The following is a 22,008-nucleotide window of genomic DNA, read 5'->3' as shown; positions in this document are numbered from 1 at the left end:
TTCGCCAGGCTTGAGAGCTAATGCTGCTTTGCTCCTTCCTTGGATGTCTGAAGTTTGTTGATTAAAATATCTGTTTTGAAAATGGGATCTCGGTGATGATTTCATAGATGACGAGTCTGATTTAATCCATTCCATTCATCATGAAGACGAATCGAGGCATTTGTCTGAGAGATCCCTTCATTCATTCATTATATTTTAAAATAAAGAGGTAATGGTTATTTTTCGAATGATGTTTACGTAATAATGATTAGAGTTGCTATGATGCTGAAAACTACCTATTTTATGATTCTTGATTAGAAACAACCAATGGATCCTTCTGAGCACTCTTGATCTATTTATATTTCAATTGATTTGTGTTTGTAATGGAGCCATTGAGGTGATGAGAAAGTTGTCGGAAAAAATGATGTCGATCGAAAATACTTCCAGACTACAATTATCTGATCAATGGCTTTTAGCATTGAACTTCTTCGAATTTCTTCAATGTGTATGGTTGAATTTTGGTTTGATAAGAGGAGATGGAAATGATGATTATTTCCCCAGATGATCGAAGTTGATTAGACTGTGCGCTATTTTTACATTCTCTTTTCTTTCAAGAAAACAGAATCCAAGCCAGAAATCTGATCCATCTCTCGGTCAAAATGTACAATTAGTTCACATTTTATGGATGGTTTATTAAAACTTGGCAAAAGGGCATTTTTGATTTTGAATCTCCTTTATTAGGGTGATGAATCTTGGTTTGTAGGATTCGTAATGAATTTGATTTTATTTTTTTATAGGTAATCTATGATGAAAACTATGGAGTAATGTTAATTAATGTATATACTCAAAAGTGTTTGGTTTGTTTGTGGGATGTCATTCATAATATAATTCTAATCCCACAGACTCAGAGACCGTAGAGTTCAATATAAAGACAAATAAATAAATTTAGAAACGGGATTTGATTTTTGATTTAGAAGTTCATCAAAATCATATTAAAGAACACACACACATATATATATATATATATGTGTATAAATATGTATGTATATATATATATGTATATATATATATGTATGTATATATATATATATGTATATATATATATGTATATATATATATATGTATATTCTGTGCTTGAAAACAGAAATGAATTTGATGATGACCAAAGTTGTTGTTTGCTTGTATGGAGTTTTTCTATCAGTTTTAACTCTCAATTCTTCTTCCAACTGATTTTAACAAGAATAAATCGATTGGTGTTTCATATCAACGAAAATACCGAATCATACAGCAGCCTTCTCGATTGCTTCAATGCACTCTACCACTGTCGCCTTCTTTGACATTGCTGACATTACTGCTTCATGAAGTGCCTCGTTATTTTTCAACAGCGATCCAGAAAACAACACCTGCCCCCATAATATTTGGATCATACAGAAACATAGAATAACCAGAACCAATTATTCATGATGAATATACATACTCATGACTTATTATTCGTCTTGAATATCTATGGCATAATCATCATAAATGGTTGGTTCTCAATTGAACTTGCCCCTCATCATCGGTCTATAATGAAATGGGATTGAATAACTGAATGAGTGACTTACTGCCCATCTGGTTAGATTTTGCTGCTCTTGTGTCTTAATCTGGGGCTTACTTCTGTTTATGAATCTCTGGGATTATGTAAAGAGTTTCATAAGATTGCAGTCTAATGAAGTTGAATCGACTTTGGGTGCAAAATACCACCAAAGGGTCATTGCCCATCACTACCCTACCCTACCCGGGCTATGGGTAGAGCCCAACCTCCCTATATAGGTCAAGGCTTCAAATCTCACCAAAGTTTGAGGAGTGTGCCTTATATGAATATTATACCATTAAAAGAAGTTACAAAAATACCTGTAGGGTAAAGAGGTCAGCGGATTGGCCAATCACTTTATCGTATTTTAGACCTTCGGCTGCTAGTCCAGCCATTGCTACAACTGCCAACCTGAGAGTGAAGTTCACTAGTTAAGATTACTTGCACCAAGTTACCAAACACATGTTAGGATAAAAAATATACTTTTAACAGTTTTACTTTTCTGATAGAACAACACTTTAAGGACTATGCTTTGAAATTATTCAATTGGCCCAAGAACTGATGCCTAGAGTGAGATTGGTTTTATGGGAGTATAGATCGCTCAAATATAAGGTAAACCAGACACTTGGTTTGTAGATGATGGTAGAGTAGACAGAATCTTGAAACTTTACTGGCATTATGGTTAACCAAGAAGGTCTCCCTTTAGTCACTATCGGGCATACTTCTCTCCAAGTTTATTAATTATCAGCTTAGAATATTATCGACTATTATTATGAAAGCAAAATGAGCGATAAATACTTGAGATTTGTGCCTCATCCTCACCCCACAAATGTTTAATTAACAATAAGAACAGAACTCCTGAAATGTACCTGTCCAGTTCCTTTGCATCAAGTTGTCCACTGTATATGAGTTTTTCCAGTCTTTCATCTATGAGATTGACATTCTCTTTTCCAATATCCAAAGAGTAACCAAGGATGGGGAGACCTAGTAAGTAGGCAACTGCCATTCAAAGAATAGTTATACAACAAGGTAAATAGGAAATCAGAAGAACAATTGCGGAAAACAACTGCCATTCAAAGAATAGTTATACAACAAGGTAAATAGGAAATCAGAAGAACAATTGCGGAAAAAAGAAGGTAAAATCAAACCAAACCAAATGAGCCCAATAAATCCCACCTGAGGTGGGGTAGTGGGGTCTAGGGAAGGTATCCAAAGAGTTGAGGTGGGGTAGTGGGGTCTAGGGAAGGTATCCAAAGAGTAGAGTGGTTGTTTACGTGTGAAAAGTGTAAAAAAAGATATAGGTATGATAAAGATTTGAAAGATGAGGGGGGGGGTTGCTTTAGGTCAACATGATGATGGATCATGAAGATGAGGGAAGTTAGCAGAGTAATGCATATTTTATGGCCATATAACCAATACTAAATATTGAGTGTTTGTTTGTTGCTTTGTCATTACTTTTGATGACGGTAATTCAAATCCACCCAAGAAATGGATCTAACTGCACTTCATGCTTCAATAAATTAACGAGTACTGGTAGACAGCAATTGCAGGAAGTGACATATGGTTATATGTGATAACTACCTCTATGGTATAACGAAATGGTATATGTTTGTTCCCTTTTCCAAGGAGAGAACATGACAAATAGTTCTGCAACACTGTTCACATATCCATTTTTCCTCTTGAACTATATATTGCTTTAACATATTACATTGAGCCCTATTTTTTTATCAAGCAAACCCAGGCATTCTCAAATGTGTCAGAAGGTTATGGACTTAATTTAGTTTTTCCGTGAGAAGGTCATTCACTGGCAGACTCAACCAACAAGTTATATAAGCACATAGAAGTTGAGAAAATCTAGACATTTATGTGAGTGAATGTACAACCGGTAAAGAAAACCAAATCTGCATACAGATGTGTGTATGAATAATGTAATTCATTCACATGAGATGGAACCACAGAAATTCTAGAGTTCATTGCAGATTGCGGGTGGGTGTTATGCTATGAACTAAGGATCGATTTCCGTATGTGCTTTTGCTCCGGTAGATGACTCGTGATACGACTGGGATTCATTACTTCAACTTTTGCCACTTTATTAGAGATTTCGAGTTCCTTTATGTGTTTGACTTATTATCTATCATTATGAATTCCTTTTACCAGGACAAGAGCCATCCACTCGCTTTCCAGACATGGAGTGACCTAATTTTGTTGCATATGGCAATACAATCATCTTTCTCAAGGACTATTATGTGTTGAGATATTCGGGTTTGGCCAACAAGAGAGAGGGAATCAGAGTGGCAGTATTTCCAAGCAAAGTTAGGCACGTCTCCAAATTGATTCTGAGAAGTACAATAGTGGGCAACGACCTATACATTGATGATACAATCATAACCCTAAAATGTGATAGGTATATAATATCGCCAATAGCCATACTCTAATATATCACATTACTAATTATGCCATAAAAATGAACATTTAGCACTTTTGGTTCACACATTAACATTAATTTAATTATCGAAGACAATATTCAAATCAAAATTAGCAACCAATGCTAGATGAAACCTTGAGAGAGAGGCTTTTACTGTTGAACCCGTTTCTTATAGCATTTGTTTTGCTAAGGAAGAAGCAAAACACCAAAAAACCAAGATTCTATGACAATTAATGAAACTTCATGTCAATTCGCATCTAGCTAGAGCTCCAAGCATTTCTAGAGGTACTTAGGTTCCTAGCTAGAGCTCCAAGCATTTCTAGAGGTACTTAGGTTCCTAGCTAGCTGTGAAACCATCATATGTACTTTATATCATGCTAGAATCATTTGGTATTTCCAAAACACTGAGTTCTTACCTTGTCCTAACGTAACATAAAAAACAACAAAACCAAGTAAGCCAACTCATTATTGCATATGTTTGTAACAATGTCATATTTTTTTCTTTTTCTTTGTATCAGCAATCAGTACAGAAAGCTATGAGAATAAATTACCCAAAAAATGAGCAGCTTCATGTCTGGCAATTCTATCCTGATAATCAGGGAAAAAGGTCGAGAATCCACCTATCGCAGCCTGAAGAAGCCTACATTGTAAGTGAGCTAATCAGATGAATCCAATACTGTTCATTATTATCCCTCCCCAATAGATATTCACCATGCAAGACTTGACAAAAGACTTCAGAAAAATAGGTCTAGAAACAGTCATTATAGAAACGTTGTATGTGCATTGCATATATGTTACACATACCCAGGTGAAATACTCCCTACAGCCAGAACCACCAAAGAAATGCTCCCAATCAAATATGGCACAAAAAATCCCCAGTCCTACATGAATTTGAACCAAAGTTCCAAGGTCAAAACACGTCAATTATACACAATTTACTGGCAACTGATAATTGCAGCATCATCTCAACGTAACGAAAGATTAAACTGAGAAAACAAGTTGTATCACGAGTGACGTGTCTCAGTGAAGTGTATCAAATATATATCAAAAGTTCCGAACACGTTCTCACCTAATATTCAGGTTATGTTTCTTTTCCAGTGATCTGTACATAGATTTTTTTAGCATTTTTTACGAGACGCATCCTGCCGACTGGTAGAAGCAAGCAAGAAAGTCAAGAAATCCCTCCTTAGACTCAAGCCACAATCATGTCATGAGTGTGCATGATCGTGTGGTAGGTTCAGGGACCACCTAGATTTTCAGCACACGACCATGCCAAAAGGTATCTCAATCTTGTCTGGGCTCGGGAAAGTTGAAAAATACAGTTTTTGAGACTGACAACTTAGGGATTTCACCTTTTTATTTTCCGTAGCTATTTAAGCATCATTTTACGGGATGGAAAATCAGATCCTATTTAGCATATGGGGAATCCCCTTTCTCAAGGGAAGCAAGGTACATGGCCTTTGATGATAGCTTTAGATAAGGGTCTTGCTTAAATAGGAGATCAATCTTTCATTCTCTTTCCCATTTCAGTGTACTATAAGCTAGGTAAGAAGAGGGTAATGCTATGCTCTCACTTTCCCTAGTCTCATAATCAAAGATTACTAACCAATCCGAATATGATAACAGCTTAGGTGCTGTTCATAGAAACTAGAAAGATGCTGACAAACAGGACCTGTATAATACACAAACAGGACCTGCACATGAAGTATATGTCGCACGTATTGATACTGTATAGTAATTACCACAGGTTTAGACAATGAGTCAACAACTCCTACAAATAGTGATTGATATGATGACGGTTTGATGCAAGAGCTACTCCAAGCCCTCAGTTGCACAATAAGATATTTAAACGAATCAATAACCATTCATTCATTGTTCTTTTTTATTCTATTGCAAGATTAGGCTTATAGGCTCTCCGGTTTTTGTTGTTTTAGTTTACTAAAATGGAACTCAATAACTAGAGGGTCTTAATTCTAATTCCGACATCATGCTGTTTTGGCAATTCATTTTATTATAGGAATAGATGACAAAAGTAACACAAATCTTGAAAATAATTTGAGCTCACCCCAGGAAGCTGACCAGCAAGAACTCCCAAGAACCCTGTAGTTCCCACCACAGTGAAAAGAAAAGCTGCCTGCATCACTGTCATGAAATTAATTTCATGAAATATATGATAACAAATTTCCAAGCATGAAAGTGTGAAAAGATGAGTAATGCTGACACCAACGAAAAAATGACCATTTGCTCTTTATTCTTGAACTTAAAACATGACGGGTAAACAAGTTCATGAGAACTTACATCATTTCTAACACTAGGAATTGCAAGGTTCTCAGCGTTTTTCATTCCAAGAGTTGTCAACTCCCGAAGAGATGTCTGTTGCAGAAATTCAGGTGGTTAGGATAGAACAATACTACCAGTTCTATTAAACGGGTATCAGGCTTATCATTTATTTAAAAGGTCGGTATAACTTTCTAGATGTGGGCAATAGCGTAGCACTTCCTCGTAAATCCATCTATGCAGTAAAGACTGACCGTGCGACGGGAAACATAGGGTTGAGAGCTCCACTTTTTAGCCCAACCAATTTCAGACAGCTGATTAAGTGCTTCTTTAACAGCATCACTATCCTTCTGCAGGAAGTTCAATTGCAACTAGAATTACATATAAGCAAATTAGCAAAACCAGGACCAGTAAACAAACCATAGTTTCTGAGCCACTGAAATGTATTGTTTACTAAGCAAACATTGTGTTTATCTATAGCGGAGAACAGCTAATGTCGAAGTGTATTAATTGCTGAGAATTTTTTATGACTATCAAAACTTATAGAAGGTACAAAAGACTGATGCATTGAATTTTCGAAGATATACATATACATATACACGCATCAATCCAGAACTTGGAAGAAGAAGTAGTCTATTAAAGCTCAAATGTCAAAGTGTGCTTCTTTCTTCCGAACAAATGTAGTAAATTCTTAATCACTGGGAATGAGTTCATGACAACGGCTTTCACTAGTCCTGGGCATATATCTATCTAGGGGTGCTCATGGATTGGGTTGATCGGGTTGAAGACATTTGAACAACCCACCCAATGCTTGCAGTTTGAAAAATCTTAACCCAACCCAAACAAAAGTGCAACCCAACCCAACCCAAACCGTACGGATTGGTCGGGTTGGTCGGATTGATACTTTAGTACATTATTTCTCTACTCATAATCTCTTTTTTCATCATCAACCATTTGATACAACTTATCTATATTTCTTACGCATATCACATTCAGTTAATTTTCACAATTTACGTATATATGTTTACAGTTACTGAATATATACGAATGAGTTATATAAAGATGTGAATAGATTGAAAAGATGTGTATATGAATAGCGTACGTCAGAGTGTAATTGTCTAGTGTATATATTAACAGAAATTTAACAATCATATTAAATCCAAAAAATAAATGAATATCGGGTTCATCGGATTGGATTGGATTGGGTTCAAATAATAGTAACCCAATATCAACCCAATACCTACGGTTTGAAAATTTTACAACTCGATTAGACATAAGGTTGCTTCGGGTTGAGTTATTTCACGTTGGGTTGGGTTGGGTTGGTCGGGTTTTTGAGCACCCCTATTTCTATCAATAAAGCAAAATTTGTTTTCACTAGTTCTGGACGTAATATAAGTAACTAATTTTTCAAATGTCATCCCAACCCCAATCTAAAGTCGGACCAAATTTGTTTTCTTCTATCTAAAAAATAACGTACTGGAAAATTTAAAGCCACACAAATTGTTTCTTCTACCAAATAAGCAATATATAGGAAGAAAATGCATATTTGGATGTTCATTCGGTTTTTGTCAAGCACATTACCAAATTGCGTCATCATCACACAGATTACATTCAGTATTCAGTACTTGATGATTGATAAAACAAAGTAGTGTAACATAAGCACCCAAGTTTACCTTCACATCCTCAATCTATCCAAGTTTGGTGATGTCGTGATCAAGTACTGGTTATTTTTCCCAAGTGGAACTTGGTGAAAATTAGGGGTTTCTCATAGGATTCACACACGAATACAAAATTTATCGTGATAATTCCACGACAAGTTCAAAAAAATCCCCTTCTTACATCACAACCTAATCAAATTAGAACACGAGTCGAGCAATCAAAAACCTAGAACCAAAAAGAAGACAGAAATTAACAAATACCTTGGCAATGGCGGATTTGAGAGAGGTGAAGTCGACGTCGGGAGGAGCGGCTGACGAAGATCTGATTCCCCAATTTCTAGAAACGTTATGTGGGGGGTAACGATATCTGGATTGAGCAAGAGAACCAAAGAGTGAAACAGATATGGAAGACATGGTGTAACCAGAGAGAGAGAGAGAGAGAGAGAGAGAAATGGCAGATAACCAGATAAGGTTTGGCGGGAGGTGATCCAAAGTAACGGCAAACCGTTATTAAAGAGGTGTAATTTTATTTTAAAAAATATTATTTTAATAATATAGTTTTTAATCATGTTTAATACATAATAAAAATTCATGAAAAAAAATGTATTAGTAGGAAGGCACATGAAAAGAAGATGAAAGTTACGAGAGATCAAAGGGTCTTTGGTCTAATCACATTGTAGTTTTTGGCCTTCTAGGAAGTCAGAGTTTAAACATCACCAAAGGTAATAAGAGTGTGTGAGTTTATTTGTTACATTTTTCGTATATAAATACTATATACTTAAAAAAAACAAAAATGTAGAGATGGATATGTGGTAGAATCATGTTTGATATGATACTGAAGGGTACGTTTCAAGCACTGTGTTAGGGTTTCATCTATCATGTGAGTCGAGGGAAGGAAGACAGTTGTGGTTTGGTCACGTTAGTAAAGAAACAGGTGATAGCTCTAGTAAGGAGGGTAGAAGGTGTCAGAGTTAATAGGGGTAGGTTTATGAGGATGTGTGACGAGCAACTGAGATTAGACATGACGAGTTTATGCATTTTTGAGGACATGGTTTCTGATAAGAGCATTTGGAGTCGCAATCTTGGAGTAGTTGATTGGGGTTGGATATCTAGACGGGATGAAAAAAGCTAGAGAGATGGAGGATAAGGGATAGGGTTAGTGCGTCGGTAGTTAGGTTACCTAAACAGGGATGTATAGTTTTCCCAAATTTCGTTATTTTTCTCCGGTACTTGCATGTATTTTGTTGTTGTTGCTTGCTCATCATAAGAAGGATCCATCTTTGGGGTTGTTTGTTTACCTCTTAATAGTTCTATTAAGAGGCAGTATCTGAATCATTAAGAGGTGGATCTTGTTTGGCCAAAAAAAAATCTGTCTCTTAATGGTTGTAAAACCTTCTGAATGATTTTGTATCATGAGTCTCCCTTAACCATTAAGTGCCCTGATTTCATTGTAAACAATTATATTTCATTTTGCACTATATCATTAAAGCCTCTTAATCATTCTGACCACTTAATCTGCACCAAACCATTCAACAACTGTCAAACAACCCCATTTATCTTGGTCAGTAAAAAATGAAAGATATGGGGATATCAGAAGTCTTAAATTTTTTTTTTCTAAAAAGTTAGATATGTGTCTTTCTATATTTTTTCCCAATCTCTATTGCTGGTAAATATGGCCAAATGGGCTCGGCCCAACCCAAGATCAGGGGAGTCAGTCCTGGCCCTGGGGGATTGAGACAAGTTTGGGCTATTCCGGTTGAGGACTGATTACGTTTTCGTCAAAAAATAAGTCCCGGCCCAGACCGGCCAGCTTTTTCCAAAAAAATGCATCTTTAAATTTATTTCTAATTTTTCAAGTGTATTTGATTGAAAGTCAATTACAACTTTATTATAAAACGTATTTTTTAAATGTATTTAATTGTTAGATTTACCCTCTATTCACTATATATAAGTCATATGCTATATGGGGGAAGATACCAACTCATAAACGTTCACAATTCTTGTAAAAAACGTATTTTTTAAGTATATGTAGTTGACTCAATTACATATTTTCAAATGTATTACAATAGCACACTTTAAAAAAAACTTCAAAAACATATTACGTAAAAAAGTCGAATTTGTAAATTTTTTTACATAGGACCAGTTTGGGCCCGACCCAGGATTAGGACCGGGACCGGTTCTCATAATCGGGCCTCATACACCTTAACCGGGCCTTCGTATTTAGGTCGGGACCAGGACCGGTTACGGGATCACTATTTTGGGACCGGGACTGATTTGGGTCGGCCCAGGATCGATTTTTGGCCACCTCTAATTGCCAGTGTTGCTCATGTCCAGCTTTTAAATGTGTAGCGTATATTTTTGTCTCTCTTTCTCACACTGTGCATCTGTCGGGCCCTATTTTTCATGATACAAGTCAAAGATGCGTATATTTTACCTTCAAACCTCACATTCATGTGGATTTACTGGACTCGTTTGGTTCGACTTAAAACTTATCACTAAGAAACTCAATTACCAAATTTATGTTTCTTAAAATAAAACTGAAAACAAAATTGCTTCAATTCTGGTTCCCCTTAAATGAACATTTCCTTATCATGGATTAAAAGTTTTATACATATCAACGTCAAAACATAAGGGAAAACACAGTCATATCATCATATATTTATGATCACCTGACCACTTTGATTTTTTTAGTATTAGTTGTTTAAAGCAGTAATAATGTTTTAAATAGTTATCATAATTAACTATGCAAACAATAAAACCACATGAATTTGTTGATATGTCCGTTCATATGAGTGTAAAACTTTGACATAAAGACAAGCACGAGAAAATTGAAGAAATCGTCTTGATATCAAGTATAATATAATTCGATACTCATGTTTTACTGTAAAAAGACATAGCTTTATGCTCGAAAAAGTATCGGCCCACAGATGTTCTTGTACGAAAAACAGGCCCGTTCCTGACCCTTTTAGGCCCTAAAGGGTCCTCGATAAACAAGTCCAACGCTGCTTTATTTGGAACCAACAACCGCTTCTCCCCATTTTTTATCTGTCCATCCCATCCACTTTTCTCGATTCCCTTTCTCCTCCATAACCATTCATCCTTTCCCTTTTTAATTTTTTACATCTATGTGGAACTTTGCTTTGTATATTTTTGTCTGACCTAATTTTACTCGACATTTTGGATGACACTGGACCAAAATATGATTTTAGGACATAAATGTTGATGACCCTTGTTTATAGTTACATCAAGTAGTATATGGGCATCATATGCTAAGAGTAACTAAAACATCATTTATGAACTTATCTTGAGTATAACCTCTTTATATTGAATCATAGTATATCTTAGGGGCCGTTTACCAAACACTTACCTGGTAAGCACTTACTGGTAAAATTTAACACTATCATTTACTTACCGGGTAAGATTTTTGTCCATCAAAACTGTATCGTATGCAACAATTTACTTGCTAAGCTCTTACCATGGTAAGAGTCGTCCCCCTTACTTACCGGGTAAGACTTTTGGTCTTTTTCTCGTTCTTACCGGGTAAAATTCTTGGTCCTTACAATATTCATCCGGTAAGGTAATGTGACTTGGTGGTCACTTGCCTGAATAAGTGTTCGGTAAACGACCCCTTAATGTAGATGTGGAGATTGTGTAAGGGTAAATGGACTATCTACACATGATGGGATTTAATATGTGAATAATATATTTTTTTTTATAAATGTGCATCTGTGGTGATTTTGGCCTCTAATCCTTGTGCACGAGTATTAGAGGAATCTTCGGAGTCAGTTATGTTATATTGACCTTTTTAATTTCTAGTAAGTAGGCACTAAAGGTCCATTGGGATTCTTGAGGTGGAACTTGACTATGAGAAATGAGTGGGCATTAAGGTTCAAGAGTTCTTGAGGTGGGATTCTTTGGAGTAGACACTAAAGGTAAATAAGGATTTGAACTGACACCATGAATGGTGGGTGCATTAAAACCATGAATCTGATGTGTAGGCCCAATAACATCATACGATGACAATACTTTTGTGTTTCCGCCACCTTGATAGAAATGGGTCTTCCTCGTCATTGAGAGATATCTCTTGCGTATAATCCCTAAGTTGGGATGACTTTTGAGGTGCATAGTATTGTACCACTATTGCGGATCAGGTAACACTTTGTTTTATTACTCTTATTTACATTGTGAGTTAATTTATGTGATTTCGTTAGGCGTAAAGGCTAACATTTGTTCTTGATTATATGATTTTTAGGGATCACTAGGGGCGGATCTAAGACCGCCTGAGAGTCTTGTTGGTGATACTGGAAGCATCAAGGGTAGAGACTCTTTGGGAAACACTTGAGCGGAAGTTGAATTTTTAGGGTGTTACAATTTACATAACATCGTCCATCTGTTCTACCGTCAAAAACATTTTATGATATGCCTTTAATATATAAACTGACATCATTTAGGGTCACAACGTTGACCATTCTAAGTAACACTTTATGTAAATTAATATAAATCAGTTGGGTTTTCATCTCACCACGTGTTAAAGTTTTTCAACATTGTTTTAAGCTTTTAGGGTTAAAACAAACTTTTTTGAAACTATAAACCTTAGAATCAAAAGGTGATGCCAGTTGAGATCTTAATATAAATCAATTGAGATCTTGTTATTGTTTTGGAGATAAAAAGAGTATCTGAAATTCATCCACTAAATATTAGGTAATAAGAAGTCAATAGTGAATGAAAAACAATGGTAGTTTGAAATCTTAAATACAGATATAAATTTGACCATCTATATAATCAGTAATTTTCTTTCAAAATGAAGGAGTTTTTCTAATTAATAACAAAAAAATCTACTATATTCTAATACAAAAATGAAATTCATTCCGACTTTTTTCGGACAATATTCAACAAAAGTTTTACATTGAATAAATAATGGATCATGATCCTAAAACAATCAGAGAGTTAGTAGAGATGAATGATGGAGAATAAATCAAGATTTTATAAACAAATAGTTTAAGATAAAAAAATCTAGAGAGACAATAAGCAATAGTATAAAATAAACAACCAATTAAGGGGCTGTTAAATTTCCTCATCGGATGAACATGAGAAGGGCCAAGAGTCTTACTGGGTAAGAGCGATGAGAAGAAATTGAGATTCTTACCCGGTAAGTGAGGATGTCGACTCTTACCCAGTAAATTGTTGCATTCGATATATTTTGATGTACTAAATTCTTACACATCAAAATAAATGATAGTGTCGATTCATATCAGTAAACGCTTACCGAGTAAGCATTTGGGTAACGACCCCTAACTTTTTAGTTTTTACATATTTTATTTTTCAATGTAATTAATTAATACATATTTGGGTTATTAATATAATACAAAATTATTTTTTGGTCCTATTAGATATAGTTTTTTTTTGTCTCTTTCATTTGCTAAATTTTTTGATTACTACTTTAGTCTATAGTATTATTTTCTAGAAGACTGGGCCCCTATTTCTTATGGACCCTGGACGTATGTCCGATCTGTCCTCTCATAAACAGTCCTGACAAAAAGACGTGTTTTCAAGTTTCGAGATAAAGTTAACCATTAAAATAAAATAATCAGATTCCAAAATAACCTCCAAGGTCCCGTTTGGTTTGAAGGAATGAAATGGATTTGAGGGTGCATTTCAAATCCATTTCAATCTCATGTTTGATTTGTTGGATTGTCCGGATTTGAAATCCTAAAATTTAAAACGAATCCTTCAAACATAGGGTTTTGAAATCTTTAGGGAGTGCTCGAGATTTCATGGGATTTCGTAGGATTGTATGCAATAAGGTTTTAAAAAATGTTAAAAACATTTGTTTTGTAATAATCGATTAATAAGAATGTAATTCGATTATTTTTATAATTGTTTATAATTTTTTCTATAAATTATTTGTAAATAATGAAATTTAATTCCATTTCAAATCCTACAAACCAAATACACCGATGATTTCAAATTTATTCCAATCAAAATTCCTTCAAATCTAAATCCCTCAATGAAATCTAAATTTCTCAAAAACAATCCGGCAAACCAAACGAATCCTAGGTGATGATCAACTAACCGTTCAAAATCCACAATATCTTAGTGCATTATCATATACACTTAGGACCGTTTATTAAATACTTACCCGATAAGTGTGGATCGGGTAACTTTCCTCATCTGATGCACATGGCAAGGACTGAAAATCCTACTCGGTAAGAGCGATGATAGGGATAAAGAGTCTTACCAATAAGTGATGGTGATGACTCTCATCCGCGTAAGCGTTTACCGGGTAAATTGTTGCACACGATATCGTTTTAATGTACTACAATCTTATCTGGTAAAATAGATTATAAGGTTGACTCCTACCTGTAAGCTCTTACCGGGTAAGTATATTTGGGTAAACGACCCCTTAATATTGACAAAAACCTTTCTTTTTTGTAACGACATGCAAATACCAATCTAAATTCAAACATGATTTAATCAATATGACAGGAGTCGATTATATTTAATCTGGTTCCAAATTCTATATTTTTCAAATTTTGCTTATCAGTCTAGTTGCAAATTGAATCCAAACTATTTAGAAGTCGTTTACCGACTCAAGTTGGGTGAGCATCAACTGAGAAATCGCTAACTAGAGGGTAAAATGATCATTTATGACAAACTGTTTATTCAACATAACAACCAAACAACAATTTCTTTTATATCATATAGAAAACTTTATCAATACTACATCTCGATCAACGACATTTTTTGATCTGTCTGCATTATTTTATACTGGCCAACAACACTTACCCGATATGAAATGAAAATAACATCCTTATATTTTTATATCTTTTTTTGTACTTAATTTACGGACGTTCGATTGGAGTTTCAAATACAAACTATACAAATGTTAAAAACCCTACAAACAAATCTCAACCGTCTGTATAAATAATCAACGATGTATATTAAATTTGGTTTCTAAATTTACTTTCAATAACGTCTGTAATTAGGGGGTGTTTGGGATTGCTTATTTAAAACAACTTATGATTTTCTATAAAAAAACACTTGTCAACTTATGATAAGTTTTGAAAACTTTTTATTATCAGTTTGACACCGGTATAAGATGTTTATTCAAACACACAAAAGTATTTATTATTTATGTCACATCGAAATAAATCAATAAATTGTTTTTATAAGTAGTTCCAAACACCCTAATTATTCAAATTTCAAAATATACAAAATTTTGATTTGTTGGGTTTGTATTTAATTTTGGATTTTTGGATTTTTGGATTTAGCGTCCGTTAAAAACATACGATCAACGTTGCCGTCGGGATTTGAGAACGATGAGGGGCCACGTAACGGAAGTCAGTAGTATCTGAGGCGACTTGAACATCAATGGCGGACCAAACCTCCTCCGTCGCCATCACCCCCACCACCTCCTCCGATAACACACCACCGCTTGCCACCTCCTCACGTCCACCGCTGCTCATCCCACAGCTCCCGGACGACGTTGCAGTGCAATGCATCGCTAGAGTTCCACGGTCTTATCACCTCTCCCTCTCGCTAGTCTCCAAGTTATGGCGATACACCATACGCTCCCCACATTTCTTCGCCACCCGATCCCTCCTCCACTCCACCCAACAATCCCTCTATCTCAACATCCGCCATAACTCTTCTTTCAAGTGGTATCATCACCCAAACCCTAACCCTACTGATAAAGGCCCCCTTTCTCCTCTACCTCCTATCCCAATTCAACCAGTCGGTCCAGCATATGCCGTACTCGGCCCCAAAATATACCTAATTGGCGGTTCGATCAACGATATTCCTTCGGCTTCCGTTTGGATTCTCGATTGTAGGGTTAATAAATGGGAAATTGGCCCTAAAATGAGGGTTGGGAGAGAGTTTGCAGCTGCAGAGACGGTTAATGGCAAGATTTATGTTATGGGTGGGTGTTTAGTGGATAATAGGACTCGGTCAGTTAATTGGGCGGAGATATTTGATCCTGCGGTGGGGGCATGGTGCCCCCTACCAAGCAGTTCGGTGGATGCAAAGGACAAGTGGATGCATGCTAATGCTGTCATCGACGGTAAGATTTATGCTATGGCAGATCGTGGCGGGGTAGTTTATGATGTGGCGGAGATGGAATGGGGGAGAGTTCCGAAGAGGCTTGATTTGGGATGGAGGGGACGAGCTGCGGTGATTGATGGGGTTTTGTATTGTTATGATTATTTGGGGAAAATTAGAGGGTATGATGTGGAGAAAGATGCTTGGAAGGAGTTAAGAGGGGTGGAGAAAGGGTTGCCCAAGTTCTTATGTGGTGCAACAATGGTGGATTTGGATGGGAGGTTGTGTGTGGTGTGGGAATGCAAGGAGGGTGGTGGTGGTGGTGGCGGCGGGAAAACCATGGATATTATGTGTGCAGAGATCGAGGTTCGTAAGGATAAAGATGGAGGATTAAGTGGTTCCATCTTGTGGGTTGATGCCATTCTTTCAGTTCCTGTTGGCTCTTCCATTCTACATTGTATGGCTGTTGCTTTGTAACTTCCAATATGTTGCCATGGTATGCTCTCTCTTTCTCTATAGTTTATGCAATATACTAGAGTCACAACTGCTTATTGTTAGATTGACATTATTTGTAACATTCCGTATTGCATGGATGGAAAATTAGATTTGTGAGCTCCATATAAAATCAAAGTTGTGGCTACCAATACCTTCCACCATTGTTTTAAGTTAATTTTGGGGTTATATGGCTATGGCGAGTTACAAATGGTAAAAGAGCCAAACTTGTACTATTGGAATGGTGGGGTAAACCTTATGAAGCATGATTGAGTTCTCGAGGGAGGGTGTTTGTAACATCTTGTGCCACATTGTCCATGAACAAGGAGGATGTTGGGAAGGACAGTACGTCATCAGGAAATTTAAGTGGGGGAGTTTGCAACAACCTGTCCCGCATAGGTGGAAAACTAGATTTGTGAGCTTCTAATAAGCTCAAACATACGGGCTACCAATAACTTCCACTATGGTATTAAGTTGATTTGGAGGTTATTTGGTCAACGAGTTGCCTTGGGCTTGGGGAATTACATTGTTCTTGATGGATCCAAAGTGCTGATAATAGAGTGAAAATCAGAAAAAGAAATCTTGTAATCCTTATGAGTTATGACATACATTGAAGGGTGTTGGTTGGAGACCCATATTAAATATTGTTAAGATGAAAAAGTGCATGATCTTAATATTTTTTTTCAATGAATTTATGATTATTTCTTTTGATCTTTCTTCTGATACAAATAAAACAAATGTATTACGAAGCTTTATAATTTTCTTCTTACTATGTTGATTAGGCATTTGAAGTGACAATCATGAACAAATTATACGCGGGCTATAAATGCATTTCATATTAAGAAAATATTCATGTCAGAGAGTGATATTATTATAAGAAATGGGGATTAGATACATTGTAGCTGCTTCATGTTCTATTTTATGATCATATTACAATGTTAACTTTATATCAGTCCAGTAGTAAATACCATCATTGATTTGTCTTGAATTGGATGTTTCACCGATAACTAAATCATAATTGGTTGCCACTTTGCCGGAACTTGGAAATTAATTTCATCGAAATGAAGGTTTTATAAAAAAGGAGCACGTGTTTCTAACTGAATTTGGACAAAGGTGGCTTAGAGCATCTCCAACAGATTCTTCAAAATGGAGAAAATGAAGATTTTGGACAAACTTGTTGCACCAATAGATTCTCCAAAATGAAGAAAGTGGAAGAAAGAGTGAAATTCACCGAATTTGGAGAATTCTCCGAAAATGATTACCATGAGGGAGAGAGAAATCATTTTTATCATATTCCCACAAATAATAAACCTTGATGTTAAATTATTAGGAGAGAGAAATAATATTTTAGTAAATGTACGAAATATTTTAAATATACTTAATATTGTAATCTTCAAAGTAGAGAATCTGTTGGAGTTGAATGTAATTTTTTTGGGAAGATTTAGAATTTTGATTCTCCATTTTGGAGAATCTGTTGGAGATGCTCTTAATAAACTTGAGATATATATTGATGGATTGGCGAGGAGGATGTATAATGCACAGCTTATTTGTCCCACCGAAATAGGTGGAACAAAAATCAAGAGATATTGGATAATATAGGTAAATTACTAAATTACCCATGTCAAATTAAAATCTTCCACAATTCTTTCACCGCTCTCTCACTCCTGCCAATCCAATCCCTTCCAGTCTTGCCCGCCTACCAAACACACCCTAAGGCCCAGTTTGGGTTGTAGGATTGGAATGGATTTGGAGGGGTTTGAAATTGAATTCCAATCCAATCCCATGTTTGGTTTGAAGGATTTCATTGACATCCCACAAACATAGGATTTTGAATCCCACGGGGGTAGATGATATTTCATGGGATTTCGTAGGATTTCTATATAATAGTGTTCTAAAATATTTTTAAAACATTTGTTTTGTAATAATCAATTAATAAAAAGGTAATTTAGTAACTTCTATAATTTGTTTTTATATTTTTTGTATAAATAATGGAATTCAATTCCATTTCAAATCCTACAAACCAAACGCATCAAAGATTTCAAATCCTTCCAAATCCAAATCATTCCATATAATCCAAATCCCTCAAAACCAATCCATCAAATCAAATGCCGCAAGAGAATGCAAATCCAAAAGGCCCCCATGGCATGCTTAGAATCATCTTCTATATTTGACTTATCTTTGCAGAGATTAAGTTCAAAATGTATATAGGGCTGAGATAGATATCAGTGGTAGCCATCTCCAGCGAAAAGGCTAGATGTTTGTGGTCGGATGTTAGTTGTCAGCAGATTGATTTCTCATGACTGTTTGTGATGACATGATATCTAAATGCTACCTGTAATAGTTGAAGCATTATCTCAATCATTCGATTCTGCTGCTTGTTTTCTAGAATCGAGCCATTACCTAGCAAATTAGCTGTTCAAAATTTTAAGCTTTATACATAACTATTAGAGAAAAGAGAGGAGCTTGGGTAAGTAGTAGAGTGGGATGGAAATTGAAGCAAGAACAATTACTCTATGGGAATTGGGAACTCAGGAAACTGGTGCCTTTTGGGTGTGTCGGTATGTAGACAGGGATGGTCATGATGAGGCATGGAAGGGTGAGGTAGGTGGGTGAAATAATTGTGGAAGGTTTTAGGGTTTTAATTTGACATGGGTAGCTTAGTAATATACCTATTTTGTCCCATCTCTCATATTTTTGTTCCACCTACTTTGGTCATGTCCTCTCCCAGTCTCATTTTGCGCCAAATATGTGAACAATTTTTTGTTCCGTCCTTCTTGAGGAGGAGTCTGGGATGAGGGGAGTTGGGGTGTCTCAAGTCTTCTCTGGAAGATATATATTGTATTCCAATCAGAGCCACTACAGAGCTGTGTTAGGAAACTGTAGAGTAATGAAATCACTGATCAGAGGAAATGAAACACAAATTAAAATCCTTATTCAAAGTGAAAATAACAAGGTTGTGTTGGATAATGAAATCACTTGTCAAACGAAATGAAAAATAAATCGAACTTCATATCAATAACGATCATCAACCATCGACACAATATATATACATACTTGATGAGTGTTAGGAGAGTCGTATTTGTTCACGTCTCTGCAAACATTTTATCTTTTAGCTTCATCTTGTTTCTTGAACCAACTTGTAGCCTGTTTAAGTATTTATTTTATTTGCAATAAGAGATTGGTTTTGGCTTTTATAATCTCACGTACAAGACAAAATGATCGTGCCAATGCTTATGAACGATCACATTAAGTGAGACTGTTAGTATAATTCTTAGAATGCCGAAGCTCATTTTATGACTAATGGATTCATGTCCTATCCTATTAAAAAAGTTCAATCTTTTTCGTCCCAACTTGGTGAATATAACTTTCTGGATCAACTTGTACACACCTCGCTCCCATTCACGTAAGGATCACTTGTTCACATAGCATCTATTGGCCTGTTCTATGCAAGTGTGATAACTGTGGGTGTCCGGGTCAACTTGCACGCACCTTGACTCCCATGGGTCCTTGAAGATCACAATCAGAAAAATCCTCAGACCTGTGGGGAGGAGTTTTTATTTGTCAGTTGAGCTGATCTTCTTTTGCCCTTGAATCTGCAAATGCTCTTCTTGCAGGATCTCAAACTGTTGTGCTTGGAGATCAAGCGTTTCGGATATGCCATCCTCAAGCACATGAATCTACAGGTAATTTATGGTGGAATCAGTATCGTTGATTGTTAAAAAACGTGTTTGTATCGTACATCTTGTGTATCATTTTCATCAAATAAAAAGCTTTTTGTGGGCATGCTGCAAAAGCTCTTGTATTCTGGTCGGCTTGTATGTATATATTTGTGTTAAACTTATGCAAGTGTAATGAATACTCATTCTTCCTTTTTGCTACTCTTGTTGGCTTCATCCAGTTTCATTGTTGATTTCTAGTTCTACCTAGAGATGAGGGTCGGCTTACGGATGGAGGACGGATACGAGATCGATCGGGCATAACCTGATAAGAAATTACTTAAGCTGACTAGTTATGCACCGGGCCTTGACCCGACCCGAGAGGCAATATGAAAACATTTTAAATTTTAGCGTATTTCAAATAAGAAGACAAAATAGTGCAAGAAAGTAAGAATAGAATATTCATATATGAATTCATTAAAAAGAATTTGAAAAAAATCTATTTTGAAGATGCATATTATTCATTTGATTAACGTATGCATCTTTTAAATATATTTTTCAAAGTGATTCACATATAAATATTTTCTTCTTACTTTTCACAATGTTTTAGGGGTTGTTTACCTAAACACTTACCGGGAAGCGCTTACTGGTAAAATTTATCACTATCACTTACCTTACTTAACAAGACTTTAGTCCATCAAAACGACATTGTATGTGAAAATCTACCTTGTAAGTGCTAACAGGATAAGGGTCGTCACCTTTACTTACCGGGTAACACTCTCGGTCCTTCTTGTCACTTTTAATAGTAAGATTCTTGGTCTTTGTCATAGTCATTCGGTAAGGTAATGTGATTTGGTAAATACTTATCCGGTTAAGCATTTATCATGTTACATTACTTTACCGGATGAAAGACATAGTGTTGATACCTAACATAGTGAACCAGATACCTACTACATGCCATTAACTTTTATTCATCTCTCTTTTGATCAACTAAAAAAATTATTGAAATAAAACTTCACATTCTCTTCATAATGATAGTCATTTATAAGAACTATATTTTTTTCACGAAACTACCATTAGAGATGCTCTTATAACTCCGTCAAGTGTGCTGCTACCATATTTCCATGACTCCGTTTGTCACTACACGTGTAAATATCAGCCATTGTGGACTTAATATATAAACTTGAAAATAATATTTGGCATGAGATGTTTGTATATCATATATCTGTGAAATCTTGTTGTGCATATGGTGGCTACAATTAAGACGCTAAAAGTAATCTCTAGTATTTATCGATCTGTGAACTTTCAGATGTTATGTTTTCGAGTATCGATGGAATTTTAGTTTTCAATGGTACAATTGCAGGTATTTATCGACCATATCATATTGCAATCATGTAATCTCACTTAGATCTTTTGTATGTATCGTCTCAATTAAATGTATATTTGATTGTTTAAAAATAATTAAAGCTAATTATTATATGAATTTACATTAAATAAATCTCATCTTTCGGGTATGTGGTTTTGTTTACAAATCTAACTATTAATACAAAGCAATTTTAACCGTTTATAAAGTTTTAAATGTTGTAAGATGTGACAAGGTGACGATAACGTTATAAAGAGTTATTTAGAATAGTCTAATGAATATATCTCAATTGTTTATTAATATAAAGTGTTGATCATAATAAGACAGTGTTTGACAAAAATAAACTAGCTTATTTTTTGGGCACATGTTTGATGCACATAAGCTAGCTTATTGAAACACTATTTGAATTAGCATTTTGGTAGTTTATGGTCATTTTTCCAATTATAACTCTCACTAATATTAATTAGTATTTATACATATTAATGAAATATAAATATTACTAATGTTAATAAATATTAAATTATTAACTAAAACAAACTGAAATT

General features: G+C 35.4%; 2 protein-coding genes and 4 non-coding genes across 6 annotated transcripts; 5 read left to right on the top strand and 1 right to left on the bottom strand.

The window, feature by feature from the left end:
* The first annotated feature begins 87 nt into the window (after positions 1-87).
* Positions 88-173, top strand: LOC112503601. The gene has a single exon (XR_003068034.1). It is a non-coding gene; the product is annotated as a small nucleolar RNA SNOR75 (small nucleolar RNA).
* Positions 174-249: 76 nt separating this feature from the next.
* Positions 250-328, top strand: LOC112503444. Its single transcript, XR_003067980.1, has one exon. It is a non-coding gene; the product is annotated as a small nucleolar RNA R41 (small nucleolar RNA).
* A 41-nt stretch (positions 329-369) lies between these two features.
* Positions 370-447, top strand: LOC112503449. The gene has a single exon (XR_003067982.1). It is a non-coding gene; the product is annotated as a small nucleolar RNA Z155 (small nucleolar RNA).
* Positions 448-515: 68 nt separating this feature from the next.
* LOC112503420 lies at positions 516-626 on the top strand. The gene has a single exon (XR_003067971.1). It is a non-coding gene; the product is annotated as a small nucleolar RNA Z103 (small nucleolar RNA).
* Positions 627-1,109: 483 nt separating this feature from the next.
* On the bottom strand, positions 1,110-8,389 carry LOC112515820. Its single transcript, XM_025122761.1, has 10 exons — positions 8,174-8,389; positions 6,509-6,604; positions 6,276-6,350; positions 6,043-6,111; positions 4,782-4,858; positions 4,529-4,617; positions 2,422-2,551; positions 1,873-1,963; positions 1,584-1,649; positions 1,110-1,382 (listed from the first exon to the last, which is right to left on the bottom strand). The coding sequence occupies exons 1-10, from the start codon at positions 8,324-8,326 to the stop codon at positions 1,260-1,262; spliced, it is 969 nt and encodes a 322-aa protein (XP_024978529.1). The 5' UTR covers positions 8,327-8,389; the 3' UTR covers positions 1,110-1,259.
* Positions 8,390-15,207: 6,818 nt separating this feature from the next.
* On the top strand, positions 15,208-20,322 carry LOC112529832 (F-box/kelch-repeat protein SKIP6-like). The gene is made up of 2 exons (XM_025141252.1): positions 15,208-16,448; positions 20,059-20,322. The coding sequence occupies exon 1, from the start codon at positions 15,284-15,286 to the stop codon at positions 16,427-16,429; it is 1,146 nt and encodes a 381-aa protein (XP_024997020.1). The 5' UTR covers positions 15,208-15,283; the 3' UTR covers positions 16,430-16,448; positions 20,059-20,322.
* Positions 20,323-22,008: the final 1,686 nt, after the last annotated feature.

Source organism: Cynara cardunculus (assembly GCF_001531365.2).
Source record: "Cynara cardunculus var. scolymus isolate 2C chromosome LG 1, CcrdV1, whole genome shotgun sequence".
NCBI classification, from domain to species: domain Eukaryota; kingdom Viridiplantae; phylum Streptophyta; class Magnoliopsida; order Asterales; family Asteraceae; genus Cynara; species Cynara cardunculus.
This window is presented reverse-complemented; position numbering and strand designations above follow the sequence as displayed.